The sequence below is a fragment of the Dermacentor albipictus genome, chromosome 1 (assembly GCF_038994185.2).
Source record: "Dermacentor albipictus isolate Rhodes 1998 colony chromosome 1, USDA_Dalb.pri_finalv2, whole genome shotgun sequence".
NCBI classification, from domain to species: Eukaryota; Metazoa; Arthropoda; class Arachnida; order Ixodida; family Ixodidae; genus Dermacentor; species Dermacentor albipictus.
In genome coordinates, this window is record NC_091821.1 from 138,126,123 (window position 1) to 138,151,882 (window position 25,760).

The window sequence follows — 25,760 nt, forward strand, 5'->3', positions numbered from 1 at the left end:
GTCTTTTGCTGCCTTTAAGGGCTCAAATCGCCACAGGCACATCCGAAAGAGATCTGAAGGCCTGTCAGTACACGTATTAGGCGTATCGGTGCTCGTACTGTGACAGGAGATGGCGGGTGCACGCGTGTATAATTAAGGAATACATACTGCGTCCCGTGGCAATTGCCCCTTCCCACGCCACGCAGCACACACAAAAATATTGCACACGCAATACTTTTTCGTGTGCTTCACCACGTAACGTTTCTCTAGGGAGGCGAAGCTGAATTTCGACAACCGGCATTATGCAACGCACCGTGCTTTACAAGCTTCGAAGCCAATCGCGAGGACCACAGAGGCGGTGTCGGTGCCATTGCTGACAGCGGCGAATTCTTTCAATGAAAAACACGGCATAGAACGGCAAGAAGCTTAATAGCGAACGTCGAAGTAGCTAGGCTTAGCGTTGCCGCAGTGGTGGATACGGCTGCCAGTGGATCTCCGTGCGAGCGCCGGTTCGAGGCGGCGAGGTAATCAAAATGGCGGCGGTGGTGGCTTTGATTAATGCCGTTTTGGATCTGCGGTCATGGCAAAAAGTCTGGAAAATCGGACGGCGAAAGGTTCTTTCGTACGAAATTCCAGACGTTATTATACATTGATTCTATGGGGTATTAGGTGGTGCCACGAAGCCATCCGAATTATAGACAGTCCGGAAAGTCGGTCGTTGACTGTACATTGGCAACTCCTCCAGCGGACGCGGCTTCAAAGAAGATTCGTTACGATTCCTCTCCGTTACTCCAGCCAGCATTACTGCGACTTTTCCCTTTCAATAAAATTACAGTTCATTTTGACTGATAGAAGCACACATTTTCTGAGTTTTCCTTGAATATTTCCAGACTATTCAAAATCCCTGAGGATTCCCGGTTTTCCACGCTTTCCCGGTTGGTAGACACACTGCTTGTTGCCTACTGGCACGTACCTACTCTAGGGTTTTGGCCAAGAATCGGGTAGGTAGTATAAGAGGTCAATATCTCATAATAGGTAAGTTACAATCGAAAGATAGAGGTTGAGAGCCTGCATGACTTTATGAAAATAAAAATTTTACCATAACCATAGAATAAAATAATTCAAATTAAATTTTGGTAAAAGAAAAGGAGGCTTAAAATTTTGTATTCAGAGTATACATCTCATTGATCCTAAAAGAAAATCTTGGATGGCAGCACTAATCTTCCCGTCGCTATGCCTAAGGGTAAAGGCACCCACCGATAGTACGTTTTTAACAGTTAAATCTAATCCAAGAAGGCGGAGTGGTTTTTCTCAGGTTCTTAAGCAACTGAATTGTCGACAAGATATTTATAAATGACCTGTGGTCGCATCTTCCCTACACATATGACAAATCCGTGAAGGTGCGAGACCGGTCCTGTATAAAAAAAAATTGTTATAAATGTCGTTGTTTAGCCTCCATCAACGGCACGTACCCATTACAGAGGATAGGCTAATTATCGGAAGGTATGAAAAAAATGTAACTACAATTTATACAGGAAGGGAAAAACAAAATTAACCATTGAATAATGATGCAAGGTTGAGCAGCAAGACGAAAAGAATTTACATGAAGAAATTTCGCTCAGTTCACCCTTCTAGGAATACGCAGTAGACAAGAGTAGTTAAACGGAAGAAAAGCCTCGTTAAAGAAAAAAGAAATCAGGACATAAAGAATCCGAAAAAGAGGTAATGGCGACAAGATAGAAAAAAAAGATTATATTAATAAATTGAAGATAGCATCACGATCAGCGGGATGCCAAAGAAAGTGGAACGAGTTGGACCCTTTACTGCGTCCCGCAATGGCGCGTACGGTGGAGCGGAGCGCCCGGTTCCCGCATGGCGCGTCCCAGAGCCCGAAGTGGACGAGGAAGACGGGCCAGCGTGGGCCGGCCTCGCCGGAGCGCTCAGGCCCTGGGAGAGCGGGCCACCGCGGCCGCCGCCGGCCGCCATGCCGTACACCAACGAGCAGCTCATCCTCTTCTACTACCCCAACACCATCGGCTCCCGAAAGGCAAGCCTGCCTCTTCTGCCTGTATGCGCCGGGGACACCGAGTGCTACCGAGCTGCTACCAGCTATTGGGGAAGCCGTATACTTCCGGTCACGTTGGTTTTGCCGCGCTGTCTAGAACTGTTTTCCTCGATAGCTAGTACGTTTGAGTCGGTGGCAGCGTATACAAAAATGTAAGCCGCTAGCACGCGATAAAGCTGGAAAATCGTCTCAAGCACGCCTATACACACGCGCGAGTGAATGTCAGAATCACACTGATTCAAATTCCCTCAAAATATAAGGGCGATGAAGGGTGCTTTACGGATACGCTATTATCGTAAGCGCAAGGGCGTGTTCGCTCTTGCACCGATGCGAAAAAAGCAAGTCTCAGAGTACATCAAGCGAATACAACTGGATTCGGCGAATGCTGCCAAAAGACAGTCCAGTGTCACCGGGCCGATCGATGCCTCGCTGATCAGTTTAATAACATCACACCTAGCGTGGTGCGGAATGACCGCTGTGTTGTTGTTTGCCTTCCAGCCGTTACAGCGTGTTACGTGCAGTGTTTTACCTGTTTTAGAATACACATTGCTTGATATAGCTGTGAATATCCCCAAGCAGTACAGATAAGTATACGCTTTCACGCTGGAAGTACTTCCATGCATAGGAGTGTTTGTCTGCGGATTGGTATAAGCTAGAAGGATTTCTGGCAATCGTCTCACAACTTTTGCTTAGCTTCGGCATATATGATTTATCTTATAGAATTGCGAAGGCACCCCATTTCAGGAAGCCGAATTCTCTATTGATAATTTTTTTAACTCCTTTTGGCTATTTCGTGACATGGCATCCGCCGCGATGCCTCATAAGAGCGACAGCAATATATACCCTCTGACTTAGCCAATAAGCGTCCACAGAAGTAAAATCTCCGAAAGTGATCAATCCAGATTACGGCGCGATATTTGTTAATTCATTTAGGTATTAAAACACCCATTCTTTAGCATCGCATAGCGCCATATAGATCTGCATGCTCCCCACCTTCTGTGCTGCCCTCGGGTCTAAAATAAATTCTTCTTCTACGCATGGAAAGCTGAAGTATAGATGAGTTTTAGACCGCTGTACTTGTAGCAACGGCTGCTTTGTAAAGAAAGATTCTCTTCCTACTTTTAATTAACGCGCTTCCTAAAGCGTTTATGCATATACACAGCCCTTTTCCATGAATAAATTTATAACACTGCTGTACAGCAACCGCCTCCTAAGGCCATTTTATCCCTTGTTTTGTTCCTTGAAACCATACTGAATGAACGAACGCAAATCCTTTACAGTGGATGGTGGCTAAGCTCAATGCGCACCTTCTTCAAGTCGACTGCGCGAAATACATGTTACTCTGTAAATCTGGGCTCAAGATAACGGCTTCACCCAGTGGGTTGAACCAGATGCACGCTCATGCAGATGTTACTGGTCCTGTACACAAGGGGAATCAGCTTCATGCCTCGAATCATGGATGTTCAGCACGGAGAGCAGATGGAGCCCTGGTTTCTCGATATGAGCCCCTTGGGAGAGTTGCCCGTGCTCAAGCATGGTGACAGCGTCTTCACGGACGTGGACCAGATGATGCTCTATATTGACCAGATATTCCCGTCCACAGGTAATGAGCTCATATCTCCCTACACACCTGTGCAGCGAAGGTAGACAGTTTCACTGTACGGGTCTGTCACGGTGTGCGAGCACTTATTGTCACGCGATCTCAGTTCCAAACTGAAAACAGCGCAAAAAAAACGCAAAACGTTATTTATTTATTTATTTATTTATTTATTTATTTATTTATTTATTTATTTATTTATTTATTTATTGTCAACCCTCTAATGGCAATCATTATAGGGAGGGAGAAATAAAACGAAAACGGCACAACAAAACGAACACTAAGTCAAAATAATACAAAACAGTCAATACATCAAAAATAAGCAGCATATTCGTGGTGTATAGTACATGTCCACAGCATCTTCAAAAACACACACATCATCTGAAATATTATATACTAAATCTATGAGAATGGCACGAGAGGTATGAGACATGCTATGGTCAAAAAAGATATGCACCGAGATGATGACAGACAAAAGATATGGGTGTCAGTATCACTAATGCCTCAACAGGACCCTTGAACGCAAGGACCTAGAAGTATGTGCTCTACAGAAGCGTATTGCCCTATCAGCAACCTCCAGTGAGAGAGGATGTGCTACAAATCTCTTCGGTGTATAACATGTAGTACACCAACACCGTTTAAAAAAGCTAAGGCTGATTTACTATCAAAGAGTGGGTCACTCCCTAAGAACATTGCCGGATGTAGTGGGACTTGTTGACAGTGGTATACGTGTCTTTTTCCAGTGAGCCTCCAACGCATGACATTCCAGCAACACGCGAAGGACAGTTAACGTCGCGACACATGTACCACATATAGGTGGCGCGTCACCAGTCAACAGGTACAAGTGTGTTCCATACCTGTTACCGATTCAAAGTCGACAGATGATGACCTCGGTTTACCATATTTTTTATACAGTGGCCAATTTTCCAACCGTGCTTTTATAACATGCAGCTTATTAGATATTTCAGTATCCCATAAGCATTGCCAATAGCGCCCAAGTTTGTGTTTTTTGTAGAGAAGGTTTTAAGTCTATGGCAGGGACACCTATAGAGAAGTTAGTGGCTTTTGTTGCTATTGATGTGGCGGTTTCGTCAGCGAGCATATTGCCCTGGACGCTTCTGTGTCCAGGGATACAGCATACTGTGGCATGCTGATTAAGCATGTATTTTGCACACAGAAGTGAGTAAATATATCATTTAGTACCTGATTTTTACTTTTATGAAACGAGCTTAACGATCTTACAAAACTTAAAAAGTCAGTGCATGTAAGTGCTTTTTTTGTATCTTTGTTTTCTTAATATGTTTAACAGCCGACCGCACTGCGTATGCCTCAGCCGTAAAACATCGGATTCTGAGAAAGATGCTTCGAATGCTGCATAAGACACGCCAGCATGTGATCTTGATGCGTCAGTGCAGTGCTCCGGGCTTATTTCGCCTGTAGTTTTGAAAACAGCATCTTATTATGTGCTTCTGGGGCGTGCTTAATGACCTCAATAAACGATGTGTCACATTCCATGAGCTGCCACTGCCACGGCGGTAGCAGCTTTGCTGTAGGCGAGGGACGTTGTTCAAGGGGTGGTACATCCACTTCTTTGCTGAGAATCCGCACACGCAACGAGAAAGGTTCTCTCGCTGCAGGTCGAGTCTGAATGAGCGTGGCACTATACAGTCATGTCGTTTACGGTTCAATAGGACGGATGTTCAGAGCCTGCATTTATATTTAGAAAATATGTAAAGCTGGAGTATGTCCTTTGTAGATGGAGTGACCACTCGCTTGTCTTTACGTAGAGGCTTGCCACAGGACTTGTCCTAAAGGCGCCTGTGGCCAAACGGATGCGTAGGTGGTGGACGGGATCCAACATATTTAGGGCGCTGAGCGTTGCAGACTGGTACACTATGGCACCGCAGTCTAATTGTGTACGTATAAGGCTTTTATAGAGGTTCATAAGTCATTTCCTATCACTACCCCACGTTATAACCTTCAAGATGGATCGGGAAAGTCACGCTTGGAAACCAACAAGAAAATGCAACTGAACAGTACCGCGTTCAGCACAACGTTGGAACCTCGGGTACTTTACAGCCTTGTCAGTTGCCCTTGCCGAGGTTCAAGTTATTTAAGGTGCTCTGTACGCGGCGATTTTTGTATGCTACTCAACAAAATAAAATTGTGACACCCCAAAAAGCCATGTCGTCTCGTGGGGATCGAACACCCAACTCGCGAAGGCGTACGAAGCAAACGTGAAAATGCACTTTACTTGCTGCGTAGCGTGTCAGCGAACGCATAGAAATATGAGAATGGAATGTGCAGTACAAGTTTTTTTTTATTCTCCCTTCGCGTACGTAGCGAATTCGGCAACCCACGTCTCCGCATATTGCACTTGTTGAGCGACACGCAATTTTCCAAAACAAACCGGCGAAATAGCTCACCGCGCAATTTCGACGGAAAATCGCAGCGACCACTGCAACCAACCGGTGGGTCACAGCCGAAAATCGGAGGACGGCACTGCAATTTTCGTCGCAAACGACGGAAATCGCCCTTCCGGTGCGACGAAAATCAAATCATGTGAAACAGGCTTAAGTCCACCGCGCGCACTATCACACCGATCAGTGTGTGCGCCAGCAAGTCGGTGCATGCTCTCAGGTTTCCGCCACTGCGGCAAGTCGCAGGCAGATCGCAGTATCCACGACGTTCGCGCGCACGCTAGTGGCTTTAAACGTAACGCTGGCACATTCCGATTGTTGGAAGGAACGTTGGCAGCGCACTTTGTACCCCCCTCTGCTGGTCACCGTTCGGGTGTCAACAGGCACAGTTAGACAGTTCATAGCCACGAAAAGCTATTTGCTTACTTCTTCTTCCTTAAATAAACAACCACTTAGTATGACACTCTAATAGAGCCGGTGAATCGCAGCACGAGAAGCAGAAGAGTGGCTCTGTCTTGACTTTACTTTTCTTGGCTTTCTGTTCTAGCACCACGACTTTTTTAATATATATTTTTTTCCGAAAAACGGCGGTAAGGGGGAAGGTGGCATACCTTAATTGCGTTGTATTAACGAAGACTTCGGTTAATTCTTAGCAACTGACTTAGATAAAGAGGTTATTTTTCCGGAGACACATTATTCGCGCTGGCGGGCATTCATAGTCATTTATTAGTTCTTAAATAATGTTTACTAAGAGACCTCTAAAAAAATTCACCGCCCTTCCACTACTGTGAAGAGGGGTGCAAGCGATGCTCGGAATCCGCGGCTCTTCGTTGCCGTAACGCCTCGGCTTCGCGCTTCCTGACGGCGACGTCGGCACGTCGACGACGAGCCCTTTCTCGAGCGAGTTCCCGGCGGCGTTCATCAAACGCCGCCTGTTCTTCGGCCGAACGCACGACGCGCAGCCCGCTCCCGCCTGCCGTTCCTTCAGCGTTCTGCTCTTTGGCAGAACGAACCGAACGCGGCCTCTCCATCTGACTACCGGGCCTGAACTGGCGGGAAACGGCGGGCGCGAGGCGAGCGAACACACTCTTTCCCTCTTCCGGAGAGAGGGGACGCCTGTGATTGGCTCGCACCTTGCGCTGCGTCTACTTCTTCGTGATATAAAACCCGCTTTAAAGGGCGCCTATGACGAGCCTAGAGTGGCTGACTCGGTTAGCGTGGTGGTCTCGAAACCCGACAAACAATTTTTATTTTCGCGCAACTTGGGTTTTTTCGTGCGGCAACACCATCACCGACGCCGACACGAGTGAGGCAATACAAGCTTCTCTTGAAAAAGAATTACTGTAAAAAACATGCGGCCATCAAGGGCTCATGCCATGTCCCGAAAGCAACACCAATTCCAAAATATCCTTCAGCAAGCTTGCGGCGAAACATTGCGGCATTCGACTTTTCCAAAAAAGATTTCCTGATACGCACCTCGGGACAAAACTATGTGGAACACCAGTGCATTTCATGGCAGGTACTTTGCGGACCAATATACCTGAAACGGGTGCAATAGTGTCGGGAATACTGCAAAGTGGAGTACCTTGAAAAACGATTAATCGGCCGCAATCCAGCAATTTCAGCATGTGCCCAGCTAAAGTAATTGCTTAAATAGTCAAATATACATAAACGGGAAAACGCAGCGCTCTCTTCCCATGTGCCGCGGCAGATCCGGTAGGAAAATTGTTCCCCGACAAAGGGACCGACCTCGGCAATTCGGTGGAAAGCCTAGTCAAGGAACTCGGAAAAATCAACATCCCGTTGATCGTGTACGGCACCCTGTTTCACCCAGAAATGGCCGTCTCCTCCAGCATGACAGACGAGGAGCAGAAGAAGAAGGCCGGTGAGTCGCACACTACGCGCTGCAAGCACGTACTATTATGTACGTCCACGTTTATTGGAGATACCGCATTAGTATTCAAGTGCTCACAGCAGCAGAAATTTGGCATGAAGTCTAGTGGACCAACCTTTCATTAATATATATCCTTCGCTTATCCTCAGTAGGCTGAGTAGAAATGTTGAAGTTATACTGTCTTGAATATTAACGTACATAAAAAAAAGGATCCCCCTGTACAAATGAATATACTACCAAGAATAAAATGATTCGAATATAAACCTAAAGTAATGTACCTGACAATATCAGCGGCGGGGTGAACAAGGGAAGCCTCGGCCTTGAGCCGACGTTTCGACAAGTTGGCGTCGGGCTGAGGCTTCCCTTATTCGTTAACCGTTCAACGAGTCTCCATGTTCCCGTGACGCATTTGTCTTGTTTGTGCTTGAGGTAGCTGTCATATGAATCAACATTTCATCGTTTGATACACTTGTTTTTTTTGTTGTTTTTTTTTGAAGAAAACAAGAGGCACTTTTCAACTAAGTTATGAGGTGTAACGTCCCCAACTGCACAGTGGGTTATGAGGAATCAAGCGCCTGCAACCAGCGTTCTAGAACGCCTCTACTAAGCCACCGTGGCGGGTAAAGGCACCTTTCCATCGAGGAAAATTTTGATGTTTATTTATTGATTTATTTTGCTAACGTTTGAACTGTACTTCCCACGGCTCTCCCAGCCGTGGGAAGTGGAAGAGCTGGTTAGCTAATATTTGCAGTGTACGTATATGGCATCTTTGGAAGACTTGGTTCATGCAAAGTGAGTTGACAAAAAAAAAGGAGGGGGGGGAGAGTGGAGGGGGCGGCGGGAGGGAGGGGCGCTCATAGGCCCCCACCTCGTACTAGGTTTGCGCATCGCAAACAGACAAGCGTAGTGCGTAGATCATGCGATGGTGATCGTGTCTGCAAAGTATTGGTACACCTATCTATGTCTGGCGATAAAAAGCTGACAATGCAAACCAAACCCAGCGTGCCCTTATCGAGGGAGGACTCGGCCCGTCATATGCAGCGTGAGTGCGTCACACGTGTCACGCTTTCACGTCACGCGCATGGAGCCGGCACAAATAGCCAGCACAAGTGCGAAAAACTAGTCGATTCCTGTGAAGCGCAGAGCGCGAGACGGCGCCTTTGCAAGCCACGCAGAAAAACGAATGCAAAAACACCCGTGCATTGGGTGCTCGTTAAAGAACCCCAGATGGAAAAAATTAACCTGGAGTCCCTCACTACGGCATGCCTCATAATCATATCGTGGGTTTGGCACTTAAAACCCGAGAATTCGATTTTCTTTATTTTGCGAGAAGGAATGCGTACAGGAATTTCCCGGGAAGAACGCGGGAAAGATTATCCCATCGCTGCCCTCGTGTATGAGCTGCGGCGAATGGCGCTACTTCTTGATATGACAAGCTGAACGTTTGTAGAAATATCAATAAAAATACAGAGCTCTCAAGGGTGCAATATTGCAATCCGATGCTATTTTTCTAGAAACGCACCTACAACTGCCCATTATTTGGCCTATATTCTTAAAAAACAGGAGAACGTACATTCAGCTGAGGCTGGGAACAATAAAGCGATTGCTACAAACGTTTCTGTACAGAGCTACTCAGAAAGTCACTATATAAATATAACTTGGTACAAACAACACAAAAATCTTGAGATTGCAAATACTTTTCGTACACTTCTATCCGCAAGAAATCTAGAATTATCCATACAAACATATCCATACAAACATGTAGATGTGGCAACACTGGAGGAGTCATCTCGCGCCGCGGACACCGTAACTTAAGCACTATACCGTAACTGTTTCGCTCGATTCCATTCTTCGTGGTCATCCACCGCTCACGATTGGCCGACCCTAGTGATAATGTATACAGGCGGAACGCCGCTTTGACCGTTGACGAAGCGCGAAAAGGAAAATAATTGGAATGGCATCGCTACGTTATTCTGGCCTTGAACAATACTACTCCACGGCGGAAAAGAAGCCATCAGCACACCATGTCCCCAGGTGGTTTCTCTCTCAAAAAACGCAATCAGATGACAATCTGTGCTTTCAGCAAGACATGGTCGACGGCTATACAACAACAAACACCTGTACATTAAAGCGGCTCCATTTTTTTCGTGCACCACATCAGCTTGCAATATGAGCCGCGCTGTCACGTAACGGTGGCTTTTCCCTACAGGCCAACCATAGTTATGGCCGATCCGGGGTGTACATCGATGGGAGGAATTCTAGCATAACTCATTTCCCGTCTTAATTCAGGTCGGTCGACGCAGACGCTGAAATGCGTCAGGCATCGTTATTATAGTTGGTTGCCGCTATAGTGATGTTTAAAAGGACGCTAAAGGAATATTATGTAATGCAAGTATGATAGGTTACACTTTTGGACCACCAGACAGGTCAGCCTTACAGCGAGCGGAAGCTTGAGAAGCCAGAAATTACGCAAAAATGAGAAATGCGAGACCCGACGCCACCTTAAAATTTCCGCTTAATTGTGACGGGCAAGGATTCTGACAGCGTCTTTCCGTGACTGTATTGTCAGTGCAGGAGGACTATGTACATTCCAAAGCCTAATAACCATCCCGACAGCTAAAATGGCCCGATGCGTGAATGTACCGTGGCCTCCGTGACGTCACCTTGGGGTTCGACACTAAAAATAGAAGTTTGCCCTTCGTTTTCCACGACTAATCGTCAGATTAAACCATGCTCCCAGTAGAGGCTTACGCGCTCTCAAAAAGGCTTGTGCGCCGCGTCGATGCACGATCGAATAGTAAATTGTACCCGCTTATGTTACCAACGCAGTACCGGGCGTTATCGCGAGGACTGCCAAAAATTCCTGGTAATAGAGCACTCAAGATAAATGCGTGCTTTTTTAGAACAGGCGCAGGTCAGAAACCAGGCTGTGTGTTCTCATTTTCTCACTAATTACATGAATACAATAATTTATTTAATTAGCGCAGTTACGTGGCTACCGACAATGTGAAAAGTGTAGCTACTGATAAGGTGATCTCATACCGGTTTTCAAATGGCGCGACAAGTTTTCCTATAGCTAGGCTAACGAGGGTTGCAATGTGGGCTTGTTGGTAATGCGTCTTCAAGGGGAGTATGGTAGCGCGATTGAAAGACGGGACAAAAGAAGGCACATAGGGACACACACAGCGCTGCGTGTGTCCCTATGTGTCTTCTTTTGTCCCGTCTTTTAATCGCGCTACCGTACTCCCCTTGATTATAGCTAGGGCCCTGCAGAACGATAACGTTTTGAGAAATGGAAACCGTGGGCTCGAGGAGCGCAGGAAAACACGTGCACAAGAAACGTCAGCTGTCGGCGTCTGCCGATGTCTCCCAGCATGTGACACGCAGAACCATATTCCTTATTTCGACGTGGTCGTTACGGCTCGTGGCGGGCGCTTCCCTCACGTCATCGATGGGCCAAAACGAAGCTTAGCGCACTAGCTGTTTGGTCGCGCTTGCCAAGAGCTTCGCTTGGCCACGCGTGATATCATGTCTTTTGTTTTTTCAAGAATAAAAATGAAAGCCATTTGTTCTTTTTAATGCGTTTAGCATATGAGATAGTACAGTCTAACACAACGGTACGCAATCACCCTTCGCGACAGCTTGCGTTTTGAGACGCTGCCGTTGAGACGCTGCGCCTCTGGTCGCAGGCGCTGCACGGATTTCCGAACTGGTCTCCTTGAAGTGGCGCTCCAAGTACCGGTTGGCTCCCGCGTACGGGTAAGGCCCGATGGCAAGGGGAGCGCCATCCCATAACACACAGTGCAACCTAGTGCCACAAATAACCACCTCCCAAAGCATGATGAACGCATTCTTGGAAAGCAACCGTAGTAGGTCCTTCATTTTATTTTTTCGCGTTTGCCTGCAGTTCCTGAAAAAGTTTTGATAGTTCCATTTGTGACCTTTTACGTTAACATCGAGAGGTGATGGCTAATGTTCTGCAGGGCCGATGTTGGAGTGAAGCCAAGGGCACGCCGGGCGCGCCACGAACCGTAACCACCACAAGACGTCAACAGCTGACGTTTCTTGTGCGCGTGCATTCGCGCAAGCTCTTGGGCCAGTTGGTGCACGATGAATTTGAAAAAGGGGTTGCCAGCGAAACACAAAGGACGCGCACACAAGGAAAAGCCGTCCGTGTCTAAAACGCCTTTTCCTTGTGTGCGCGCCCTTCGTGTTTCGCTGGTAACCCCTTTTTCAAGTTGTGCACGTGGTTACCTGCATCCCTCAAGCGCCCAGTTTCAGTATCGCAGCAGGAAATTGAGAAACTTTCTCCTGTCGCAGGGCCTAGGACAATGACTTTTCGTGCGATTTGAAAACTGGTATATATATGAGAATACCTCGTCAGTATAGCCACATAAGTGTGCTAATTAGATTAATTAGTGTATTTAATTAGCGATAAAATTAGAACACCTAATTTGGGGCGTGATCGGAGATCGTTGTTCGACGCGCTCAGTAGGTGAAAGTGAACGCACGTGTCGAACAACGATCTCCAATCGCGCCCCTGTTTCCTGACGTCCGTCGTTCGCGACTGTCCGGTTTTTCCGTAATAGCGCTTTTATCTTGAGCGCTCTATTTTCAGGATTTTCTGGCAGTCTTCCCACAAAGACTCCCGTCTTGCAAAAATGGCGGTAACAGTAACATCGAGCGCGGGTGCGCTGCGCGCGCAGCGTTGGTTAAGCAGGGCAAGGCACAGATCATCGAGCTGATGGAGCGCAACCCGGACTACGTGAACTCGTACGTGGAAAAGCAGCGCGCGTACGAAGCCTTCCTGGGACTCGCTCAGTCAGAAAGCGCCGTCAACAAGGAGCTTGAGGAGGTCGAGAAGGTCATGGACAGCATGGAGGAGTTGATCAACTCCAGGAAGATCTCCGGCAGCACCACGCCCGGTGGGTTAAAAAGCCAGCAGTGACGCACGGTGCTCCAACACTCGAGTACACTCGAGTAAAGTCGCAGAGGTAAACGTAGCTATAAAGGTGACTGAAAGGAATTTAAGAGATGGAATCATTATGACAAGACAACAAACGTGGGTACGATAGTGTAGTTTGGATTAACCACATATGAGGAGCTGATGCAATGCGTAACACGTGATGCCGTGTGTAGGGAAGTGCAGTTGAGGGTGACAAAGGATTAGGCTGACTTATGAGATGAAGAAATTTGGCAGGCATGAAATCGCCTAGCACAGAATGGGGTAGTTGAACCTATGGGAGACGCCTTCGTCCTGAAGTGAACTTAGACGTACGATTATAAAAGGAAGAGATCGAAACATTGGCTTATACCTCCAAAGACGACCACGGAAACTTGCATTTAATAAGTGCAGGCAAAGCCAATGCAGCAGCGACGCTTGTATATTGAGATATTTCTAATGCATTTTTGAATTATTTGTATTAATAATTTCAGGAAGCGGCAACAACATTCCACTTGGCTTATCATTTGCATGCTGCTTATCAGTTGGTTGCGCTTGCATGGAGTGCCTAGCCAATGCCGTAGCAGCGTTTACATGAGATATAGGAGTTGAACCTAGAATTGAGCCTAGTTTCTTCGTCGGGTTCGAAGCTGGTTTCGAGTGGGCTGGGTTGAAAGAGCGACACGAGTCAAGCCAACGCCTAGATAGTGCAAGGCCTGTGCACTTCAACCCATGACGTCATGCTACCTTGACAGACTGTCATAGAATCTAATGGGGATGCTCCCGAGTAAGCCGCGGTGATTTCAGGTCACTGCTTTAGTCTCGCAGGGCTTGACAGCGGAAATTTTGGTCAAACTAGCATGATGTCTTAAAGCAGAGTGCACAGGCCTGCAATCTAGAAGACTTAGGTATGTTGACGACTTTCTTGTGATCTTACAAGCTAACGCTTCTGTGACCACCAACCACTAAATCAGTGGTTGAAATTTTAGCACTATTTTGACAACATACCAAAAGGCTTTCTTTAACGCATGGGCTTCCTAGTAACAGCTAGGTCCAGTTTTTACACCTCAGCCTGACATTCTTGGAGCAGAACATATATTGGGCTTATTTCCCACGCTCACGCAAGCAATTTTTACCCTTCAACGCGACTCATTCCCAACTTGTTGAGAGTGCCATTGTTTCCGTGTGTCTTGAGGGGGCACTGGTGAAATCTTGTCCTTATAAGATACAGGAAAGTTTCGATAACCAGGTCACGCGGCTGCATTCAGCTGGCTATTCTAGCTCTGTTGTCGCAGTTTCTGAAAACCTCCTTCAAAACGTGAAGGGAAAAAGGGAAAACAGGAAGCCAATGAATAAAAGATCAATGGCTGTGCCTCCTTACGTGCATAAGGTTGCACAAAACCCTAACAGCGTGGCTAACAGGTACAAGGCACATATGGTCTTCTCGGCGCCACGCAAGTCGGCTGGCCTGCGCCGACGCAGTTCCAAAGCGCCAAGGCCCTCCTCGTGCAGGGTGAGGCAAGCTAGGCCGCCTGCTCGGTTGGTGTGGTGTATGAAATCCCGCTTATATATAGCTGCGGAAGGGTTTACATCAGCCAAACAGGCCAGAGTATAAACGACAGAGTTAAGGAGCACAAATTTTGGATAAAAACAAACTTTCAGCACCTTTGCCTGCGCATTGTAATTACTGCATGTGTCAGCCAAGGTTTTCTGGTGTTTGCATTCTCGGTAAGAGTACAGATGCCCTGGGACGAGAGAGAGAATGGAGGATTACTACTTTAAAAAGCAAAGAGACGTGTGTATCAGTGACACGTCTGCGGTTCGGCGTGGCAACGAACACACATCTTTTTCAATCTTTACTAGATTAGAAATTTTCTGGGAATCCCCTTATCTGGTGCAACTTGATGTGCGTTTGATGGGATGTGGTTTGCGCATGTTCGGAACGGCTATATGTAACACTGCTTTTCTGTGAATAAAGTTAGTTGCAAGCGATGTGCTTTTCTTTCTCGTCTTCCATCCGTGGTTGCTGCGCGTATATTCCACACCCCTTATCTAGGAGGTGTTGGTCAAACAGGTGTGTTCCAAACAGTGGCATACCAACTATTTCTCGAGGGTGGGAATGCTATTTGTCTAATTCTACAGTACAGATTTGTCGCTAGTCAAGGCAATAGTATTGTCGAAGTTATGCACAAACCAGTAGAGTCAACATATAAACGAGTTATATTCATAAGAAAGAAATGTCAGCAAATGTTTGCGAACTCGCAGAAATGCAAACCAATTTCCAGCGATGCTGTTTGTTTCAAGCAGTTGAAAGAAGAGTTTTAGTTTCCTGTAATTACACTCGTATATAACGGCTCCATTTGAAACCTTACCCGCATGTAACGCTTTCAATCACTTACTAGGAATTTTTGAAAGCCAGTAATTCATGAACACACATTTTACTTCACCAGAACATTAACCCTTTGAGGGTCGATTTTTTTCGCCACATGCGATCACCCAGGGTCGATTTTTTTTATTGCACATTTAAATTCTTCAGAGGGAGCTATTTCGAAAAAAATTACTGTAATTTTTCTAGGGTGACCGTAAAGTGAGAAAAAAATTTTTGGCGTTGGCATATATGGACTGTTTATTATGAAAAACAATAAAAAATAGCAAATAAAGTTAAAAGAATTTTAAAAAATTGGCGCATTGTTATACACAATGTCCACACGAGAAAAATACACAAGAAGAATGGGCACACAAAAATTTTTTGCAAGTCTCAAATGTTCCTCTTGCACTAATACTTCTTCAGCGTGTGGTAGTTCTTGAAGCATGGCTCCACGCAGAGCGGTTTGTTGCACTCAGCGCACATGTACCTAGTGTCCTTGCGACGTTTTTGCTGCTGAGTGGTGTTGGCGCAGACGTGGCACCTCCTCTGGGTACTGCTTCCCTGAGCAGCCATGGGAGGCAACTTCTGAATAAAGTGCCAAAAAAGGAAACGCATGCACGGCGGCATCCTTCGTATGCGGACCCCTGTGAGCAACAAACGAGCGAGTAACAGATGGTGACCCTTTGAGTGACAAGAACGAGATAGCCACCAGTTTTGCGAGCGAAAGAAGCCGAAACCACGTGCGGAACAAAATCGAAACTAACCGCCGCGCGCCCGCGAACGCACCAATGCACAAGCGGTAGCAGACGTGCCGTAGCAAAAAAAAAAAAAGTATACAATGAAAACTGAACGAGCGAGACGCGAGAAAAAAAATCCATGTATTCCCACATTGTGGCAGCACATGCCAGGCAAGAAAAAGTTAGGAAATTAGCGCGCGTTTTAAACGTACAGACGGAGCCGTAAATATACGGCTTCGACCATTTTCGGACCTGTTCGCGGCGCCGTATATTTACGGCGTCGACCCTCAATGGGTTAAAGGGACCCTGAAACGCTTTTGACGATTTTCTACAAACGTACTGAGTCGTTAGAGTAGGTCCTTCTGATCAATAATTGACACATCTAAGTGCTCTGCGTAAAGCGTGTAATTTATTATAAGGTTTTAAAAATGCACATCGCTGCCGATCGCTGCGCACTGCTCGGCGGAATTTTAAGCCGCCCCTATCCATATGACCGAAATCACCCATATGACGTCAGTGGGGCGAGCTATCCGATTGGCTGACCAGGGCGCGTGATCGATAAATTTTCCAACTTTATGGTAAACAAATGATCTTCGTAATAGTTGGAATGTTAGTTAATTTGTTTTTATAAAAAGAAAGTAGCATAAAGAGAATGCACAAGAACAATTTTTCAGTACACTTAGGCACTTCCGGCTCACACCAAGTGTCGTCTGCTTGTGTTACAACGTACTCCATTTTGACGAGAGCTCCGCGGTCAGAGTTGGTCTCAGTCTTTTCGCGAGTACTATGATTCGACTTTGTTGCCTTGTGTACTGCAAACGTAGCAACTGGCAATATGTCAAGCTGCGACATCGTGTCCCTCTGCAAGGCAGCGTACGAGCGAACTGGCTGCTGCGCATCGGACTGCCGCTATACGATCGGCGCCAGGATTTGCGCGTTTGTGGCCGTCACTTTACACCGGAAGATTACTAACGCACTAGCGTTTCGCGAGTCCCGTATTAGGGCAAACATAAGCGCAAGGGGACAGGGTCTGGCCGCTTGACTGTGCCGTAACGGGATGAGCCGAGATGAGCTGAACGGCAAATGTGAATGGTCTGCACGGTGCAGCCACCTGGTGGCATAGAGCTCAACCATACACAGTAGCAGCAACGAAGCGTATTCTTCTTTGCTGCTGGTGCGTATTTTTGTAATCATGAACACGTTGTTTTTATACATGTTTAAAATGTTTTACACTTGGTTAGAGCAATATTAGTGTTTTGTTTGGCTGGTTAAGCGCTGCGCCAACAAAGACCGTGCAGACCGATCAGGCCGCTCACAAACGTCTACGCCAAAGTTCCTTCATCAGCTTGAGTTTATGCCTCCAGTCATTGCCGAAATGACCAGCTTGCCTGTGGTTAACGGAATACCAGACACGTTCGGCGCTACAACAGAATGCTCGCAACGCACGCTGCTTCTATAGCTCTCGCTTGGGGGTCGACAGCCAAGCGGCTAGCGGAGAGGTTTCGCGCGGGCGGGCTCCAAAACAACCGGAAGTGGACGATGTGACGTCGCATCGTGACGCAGGACCAGTGAAGGCGGAGCTTAGCCCCGCTCGCTCGGCGAACGAGTTGAGGAGGAAAAGCGTGGCTGGGGAGGAGGGTAACTTCTAATCGCTTGTAGCTCCATTAATACGTAACGCTTCACCTAAATTGTGGTGCGAATGTTCTACTTAAGCTGGACCCCACGCGTTTACAAAATTTGTCCGAACCGTTTCAGGGGCCCTTTAACCAAGCATCCCACCGTATTTTTCCTAAGTTTGATCTCGCTTTTGTCCCCAGAGCCGTGAGATAAACTCTGCGTTGTTTGTAAAACACATTGATAAAGCTCCAGATTGCTTGCATGCATAATTTACTGCAAATATCGTAATTTGTCCCATAGCTTCTAACTTAGCCTCGAAATTACCCACAATGTGCCCCTTATTATCCCCAACTATAACCAACGTACCTTGATTCGTTCACTGAAGACTTCACAGAAATAAACTATATATACGAATGTCTTATGACACATAAAAATAGGGGGGGGGGTCCAGGAATTATTTGCAACGCTCTAACTGGACCAGGAACGCAAAAATTTTGCAAGACATGGCACTTACCATGATTAACCCTCCCATTTTCACGAAATATAAACATGTTGTAAGCTACAGCTATGTCAGGACAATGGGAAGCATAGCTGATAGCGGCCATATCACACGGTCAAAAACTTAAGACTTTTTTTTTTCCAGAACCTGTGTTTCATCCCATTCATTTAACTTCGCACAGATTTTCATAGCGTTCCACCTATTTTCACTAAATTTGATCTTGGTGGCATTTGTAGTTCTTCCAGGCAACATGTTAAATTCTGCCCCGTTCATTAGACACACTCATGACACTTTAGAGCATGCGCATATGTAATTTATTACCACAGCCACAATTAACCACCCACTGAAATTTGGCCTACACATCACCTGTTATGTCGTCCTTACTGTCAACAAACATAAAGCCTCGTTTAGTTCACTCAGGACACCAGGCGAACCGATGTATCACGCATTAAGACACCCCCCAAAAGTGAGGGTTCAATAATTATTCGTAATGTTTATAGTAAGCCAGAAACGTTAAAGAATCATCACACATTTCACTTTAAGAAAATTAAAATTAAATTATGGGGTTTTACTTGCCAAAACCACGATCTGACTGTGAGGCACGCTGCAGTGGAGGACTCCGGAAATTCGGACCACCTGGGGTTCGTTAAAGTGCGCCTAAATCCAAGTGCACGGGTGTTTTCGCATTTCACTCCCATTGAAATGCGGCCGCCGTAGCTGAGATTCGGTCCTGCGCACATTCTACTTATGCTGCGCCCCTTCCTTTTTAAATAAAATGTTTGTGAAATGCATTGTTCTCTTGAAAATTTGGGAAATGCAGCTTATAATGGCAGCTTGACACTTTCGAACACTTGCTTAAGGTTTCTTTAAATGTTTTTCAATTTTTTTGCCAACAGCAGTACTTCACCAACACGCATTTCACATCGCACACAAACTTGGCGTAGCGTTCCCCCTATGTTCGCAAAATTTGACCTCGGTTGTAATTGTAGTTATGCTAGGGCAATAAAACTTTTACGCCGCTCGTAAAGCACACTCATAACGCCCCGGTCCAATTGCATACGCAGTCTGTTATAGAAAGGCGCATTTTAATCCACCTACTTCGAACGTTGCCTACACGTTACACATACCGTTCTCCTGGGGCGCTATTCTGGACATTCCGCCATTTTCTTCGGTGCGTGACGTAGGCGCGACGCAAACAAAATGGCGCCGGTGGCCCAGTTTTGCTTACGTAACGTGACGCCAACTTGACGTTTCGCCTAAGAAACTGAAATGAAGGCACTGAATGTAGCGTTATCGGTTAAGCAAAACAGTTTTCCTCCGCAGTAAAAATAAAGCAGCTATCTCAAAGCGTATGATTGTTCCGTCGAAAACGCTTCGCGCTTCCGTCGTCTGCTGCGTACAAGCCGTCGTCTGCTTCAATAGCTAGGATGCGTGTCCCCGGAAAATGCAATGAGTCATCGCATGTTGGCGCCAATGCCCTTGTTTTCTTGCTTGAGACAACATACGCGACCTACCAGTGGTGATGCGCGCACGTTCTAGGCCACGTTATCGCTATTTCGTGAAACGCAAGTGACTCAGCCCGACTCGGCTGGCTCAGAAACGGCCGAATATCACCGATAGCGTTGCGGGCGCCAGAGATAACCACTAGCGCGACGCAAGCGCCGGCGCTGCCATCTCTTGTTCATTTCGCTAGTTACTCGCACCGCGGGAGGAAAGGCGGGAGGAAACTTCAAGGCGCCACCTTGCGTACATTTCTTTTTATAAATTAGAAAAAGGCCGTTGTCATAACGTCTGATTGTGCGAAAAGGCATTAATCTCGATTACAATAGAAATCCAGCAGTGAAAAGTGGACAACATTGCTGAAAGTTTGCTATATTCAACCAATATTATTTCGTATAAACGCGTTCTTTTAAAAAACGATGGCCCCAAACACAAATGCCAACACCACCCGAGAGCGATGCAAATACTATGAGCACGCGTTATGAACAAAAGATTTTCGTGGCGCCAAACGACGGGGAAAATGTGGCGATACGCATTCCTCTCGGCTGCCATTGCATATGGCTTCCCATTAGCATAATTCGCGCGGCTCGTCGCAGCAAAAATTATGGCGGAAAATCTCAGCAATGGCGGCCCTGCGAAACGTCACGCGTCGTCAAAATGACGTTTACGAAACAGCCCTTCCTGTGACGCTCCTCATGAGATATTCCTTCAGCCAATCAGCAAGCTGGCATGGCGCATATCTTGAATCGCCACCACATATTCGCGCAATTGCAGATGCATTGCACTGGCTTCTGCACGCTACCGCTCACATTCTCTTTAAAGCGCTAACATCACAATATATCTGCCAAGGATAAAAAAAATGTATTAGTCCATAACATTTGCAGCTCCACGTCACGTTTCGTCATCTTGATGAAAACGCAAAATTACATTTTGCAATACTTCCGCTTCCCGGCACAAATTTCAAAACACGTGACCTCTCGACAGCTAATCAGAGAGTAAACATGGCGGATAATGGCGGCCGTGCAGCCGCCATGCGTGTCCAGAATAGAGCCCCTGTTTCCCATGTATGAACAAGGTGCCTTGTTTAGTTCGCTGAAGACAGTGGAGAAACTGGGAGCCTCGTATGACAAACAAAAATAGAGGGGGAAAACGAGGGTTCAGCCATTAGTTACAATGCTACACTTAAAGCAAGTACGTGAAAGTTTCGCAGTGTGATAACACTAAAAAATAGTCCATACTGTCGAAACGGAAGATGGCTGATCCGCCCGCTGATCATCGGCAATGCACGACGTTGCCAGTGAAAAGAAGGCGCGCTGCTATACACTTGGAAACTAAGTGCTTCCAACTGATGAGACGATCGTCGTGAACGTGCTTACATCAGATAGGGACGGCTACAGCGATGACGCGGTAAGGCAGGCTGCCTCAATGTTGTCCTCACAGGAGGCCCGGTAGATGATTCAGTCCCTCCGGGGCTTCCGTTCTCGCGAGGAACCTTCCGCTCCACTACGTGGAGCACTTGGATGCCTTGGAGAAAAATGTCGGCAAGCGTCGCGTATTGTGTGCAAGGTTGACGGACATAGGCTGTTCTCGTGCAAGCCACTGAGAAGTGGCGAGATGCTTGTGGCGATCTCTCCTCAGCGTTTCTTCTGGATTGCTCAAACTGTCAGGCTGCCTTGGCAGCCTTCTCGCAATTTTTAAAAGGGCCCCTTTGGGGCCACCAAGACGATGCCTCGGCGGTGCTCGCATATCGCTTGCCACCCGTAACACCTCTTCGCAGTTGTTATAGTAATGCCATTCTTTAACGCCGTCAGCCGCGGCTTGTTGCACGCGATCGGAGCGCCCAAGAAGCAGTTAAACGAGTGAACACAATCAGCAGCCGGATGGAGGAAGGTGGTGGGGGCACTGGCCTTCCCGCCATTATAGTTTTCACACATCAGCTCTACCATCCTCCCATTTTGATTTTTTCAAGCAATCCGGTTATAACAATTATCGGTTATAACGATGGAATTTTCGTGGCACTTGAATATTTTGAGCGTGTTCGACTGTATGCGTCCTCAAACTGGCCGTAAAAACGCACTGTTGTTCCAGTTACTTTCCTAACAAAATCCTCTTTTATGCATTGGAGCCCAAAAGTAACTGGAACACTCATTTCGTCCCACACTTTGGGAACACTCGAAACTGGTGTCCTCCTGGAAATTCATATTAGTGCATTTCTGTTAATTAGATATGTGTTTTGATTTCTCGTGCTAGTAATGTCCACCTAGTCGAATAATCCAGCTCAAGGATAGGAATTATATCTTCCAAAGGTTTTTTTATTCCACAAAACTTAAAAATGATCACCCATACATAGATTTAATAATTCCGTCGTTTGATAATCCAACAATTTCATGCCGTAAGGCACACCATCATTGGTTGCAGCTGATATCTTAGAATCCCTCGCCCTTAGGTTAAGTATAGCAGACTAACTTTCAAGTACGATTATGCGGTCCCAAAAAAGTGGGCATGTTGCAAGAAGTGCAATGTGAAATTTGTTATGGCAAGAACTGCCCAGCACCAGCCTTCCCCGCAATGCCAGCATGTATGGTGCACCCTGATCGTCGCCTGCTGCAGCTTTATGCTGCAAGGTACGAAAGACAAACCTCACAGCCCAAACAGGGGATGGGTAATAAAGAAAAGCATTACTTACGTGGCTAGTGAATTCACAAAGAAAATTTGGTCTCGGCTGTTGTCTTCTTGTTGAATGTTCCAGCATGGAGCCAAAATTGCCCACTTCCAAAAGTGGAGGCGCAAATGGCATACATTGTCCCTCCACTTCCGACAAAGGGGAAGTGCCCCTTTTGCCCCCCCGCCCCCGGTAAATACACCAATGGTTCCAAAGCTTGCTCTCCCATTAAAGGGACACTAAAGACGTGTAGTAATTTACTCCCCTGCAATAGCAAAAAAGCGACTTTAACCATGACGGTGGCTTGGCAAGCCATAAAAGATGCAATAAACGAAAAATGGGGGCGACACTGCCCTGAAGCCTGAAGCTCCCGCACTGGTGTGATATCAGGGGTTTTGACAGCGTCTGGTAGGGGTTCCTGTAATTGTTTACCAGTAAAGACAACATGGCACTTCGAAGGAGCAAGATACTCAACCTAGCTAAGCTTCTTCTGTGCCACCCATATACGAGAAAATACTTTAAAAATTCGTGACATCACACCAACGAAATAGCCCCGAGCTTCTGCCAGGAAATTCAAGAGAGTAGTTTGGTCCTCATCTAATCTATTATTAACAAATAAACAACCTTTTCCCAACAAATGAATATAGTTGTGAAGAACACTTTTAAGTCTACATTGATTTAGTGCTGCTCTTTAGTGTCCCTTTAACTGTATGAAAAGGCAGCTGAGTTGGGTCATTTGGGCTTGAAAGAGGCCAAGATTGCAAGATGCCACGATTCCAGAGTTCACTTGAGTCACAATAACAGTTCATGGAAACAGAAGTAAACTTGCCTAACTCTACGCCTACCTGTCAGGTGGGCGTTGATAAGAGACTAACTACAGTGACGCCATTGATGGTGCAATAGATAAGAGAGTGTGAGCTTATTTTGGGGATTCCAGTGTTGCATTGTGTTCGGTCTGACTGACCAGGAGTAGATGCTCAATATATATTACATTTGTTCACTTTATATGTTGAAGCTTGTTTATGGTCTTTCAGAGACTGTATATGCTCAATATGTATTGCAATTGTTCACTTTATATGTCGAAGCTGGCTTATGGTGTTTGAGAGATAACACACAAGCGCTCAGTGCATGTGGCGGATGGGGATTTAAAGGCACAATTTTTTTTCTTTTAGTATGGCTAACCAACCAAATACCTGCCAGCAGTTGACAGAGCCTATTATTTGATACCTATACTGAAAGTTTATTAACCACATTCATTCTGGATCAACTATGGCAGCGATATGATGACCTACCAACTTGTGTCCTGCTTATTGACCAGTCCGGGACAATTCTTTTTCTTATCACTTGCAGATGCAACACAGACCTGGCTGTTTTCTATCTATGTGTCAGCAGCCGATGTTCACCTCATGGTACTGCTGCACGCAGTCTACAAGGCGGGCCTGTGGGATCGTTACTTTGAGAAGACACAGAAGAAGCATAAAAACCTGATGAGATACTTCAAGAGGATGAAGCATGACCCTCTCATTAGCAAGGCACTCCCAGGGCTCATTAAGTAGAATAGTTCCTCGAACGCACTGCAGCAAAAATGGAAACGCACAGCTAAATTTGACAAAGTGTTTTATGAGACAAATACATTAAGTTCAGATAGAGACATTGCTGGCATTCATTTCTTTCAAAGACAAAGGCAAGCATCAACATGTAAAAATGGTGGGATTGTGTACATTGATGATGGCACAGAGCTATTCAGGCAGTAGAGTCGAACTGTCTTTTATCAATGCCCACAACCAGCTCTAGTATCCTGTTTAATGTACTAAACAATATGCTGGCACTCTTACATGTTCACAATACTATGTAAAACAAATGTGCTCAATAAGTAGGTATTCAAGGATTTTAAAACATTTAGCTTCTCTGCAGGATGGATGCATTTGATATGCTAACAAAACAAGGAAGTGGCAGCTAATACAAGTAAAAATTTTACAAAAAGAGATGTGAATTGCTTTAAAATATGTCATTCTCCTAGACGTTGTATAATACAATAGAGAAACCACACACCCCTCAAAACAAGAAGGCTTGGCATGAAATAACCCAGACATTGAGATTGAGGCATTCTTCAAAACAATATAAACAATGCACTATGTACAAGTTCCAGCCAGTTCATGGCTACTTGTAAAATCGTCATTAGTCCACTCAAGCACGCTGAAACACAGCTGCTTGAGCACAGCAAAGGTCCCAATCATATATACTTGGGTCCCTAAACAGGTACAGCTTAGCAAAATACCTCTGTCACAATAATCCTTCCTTCATTCAACAATGCAAGCTCGAAGCCCTCCACAATTTTTTCCATCCTAAGCAACATCGGAACAGCATGCATGCTGCAGCTTGACTGCTGCACATGGAGCAAGAATTATTCTTTCTCTGCGCCCCTGCACATACTGCAGCTCTACTAGTTGACTGCATGCCTCATTTACATATAAAGTTGACCTGCCTCCATTTTCATGGCTGACAAGAGAACTAAAAAGTGAGACGTTGACTGCAGGCAGTGATCTGGCGGTGTCCACTGCTTGTTGGTTATTAGGATTGGCATAACAGGTATGCCTTTTGCTTTCTTTCTTCCCAACATAATGACGGCTCAGTTGTGTTTCTCACTCCTTCTTCTCATGACTTGCCTCATCTGCAACAAGACAAAATTAAACACACGATTAAAATGCATGGTTGAACATTACAACATGACACACACAAACTCCGTGATTCAGATGCAGGGAATAGTAGGTCTGAAAGTATATGTGTGAGCCAAAAATATCACTACCTTTATTATTTTCTGTAATATTCAATGCTTCAAGCCTATCCTTATGCCACTGAACGTTCGCAGTTAAAATACAAATGAACCTTGGTTTTGATGCTTGTGAGCGCTGAAGAGCAGAAAAGGATTCCAAGCCTTTCCTCTACTCACACTTTCTGGCATTTGTTGCGCACGACACATCAGAGCTTTGCTGCACTAAAACCAAGTTCACAGTTAAGCAGCATCTTTTTTTCCGTTTGATCCCCTTAACTGCCGATGCCAACTTAATTTGTCATGACAAAGGTTCCACTACCTTGTAATTCTGGCACATAAATAATACAGACCTTACTATTTTTTTTTTTTTCAAGTCAGTAAAAGCGCTACAGGCATTCTTCGTATCATATTCTTCCATGGGAAATAAAGCAAAATAAATAAATGCAGGTTATAAAAAAGTCGGCACTTTTCTTGATCAATTTTACTAAATTTCTCATGACACTTAAGGGGTTGATTAACATAAAGGTTACGGCTCGCATGAAGAGAAATGAACTCTCAATGCTGAGCTTGCTTGAATGCTTGCCCATGTTCGCGACTAACCCAGTGGCGGCTAGTGCGGCCGTCCCAGATCATTATGCTGTACCCTCAGCGAGAAATGCCGTGACAACTGTAAAATCCGCCTCCATGCACTTGTTCACTGACGACAG

General features: G+C 45.9%; 2 protein-coding genes across 2 annotated transcripts in view; one reads left to right on the forward strand and one right to left on the reverse strand.

Moving 5' to 3' along the window:
• The first annotated feature begins 1,753 nt into the window (after window positions 1–1,753).
• On the forward strand, window positions 1,754–23,931 carry Gdap1 (ganglioside induced differentiation associated protein 1). The gene is made up of 5 exons (XM_065444158.1): window positions 1,754–2,026; window positions 3,452–3,647; window positions 7,773–7,946; window positions 12,662–12,880; window positions 23,631–23,931. Exons 1-5 carry the CDS (start codon window positions 1,769–1,771, stop codon window positions 23,834–23,836), a joined length of 1,053 nt encoding a protein of 350 aa, XP_065300230.1. The 5' UTR covers window positions 1,754–1,768; the 3' UTR covers window positions 23,837–23,931.
• Window positions 23,881–25,760, reverse strand: part of LOC135911819 (protein disulfide-isomerase TMX3-like) — a 52,973-nt gene continuing 51,093 nt past the window's right edge. The window contains exon 13 of the mRNA XM_065444157.1: window positions 23,881–24,951. Within this exon, the coding sequence (XP_065300229.1) occupies window positions 24,923–24,951 (29 nt within the window). The 3' untranslated portion in view covers window positions 23,881–24,922. The remainder of the gene's footprint in view (window positions 24,952–25,760) is intronic.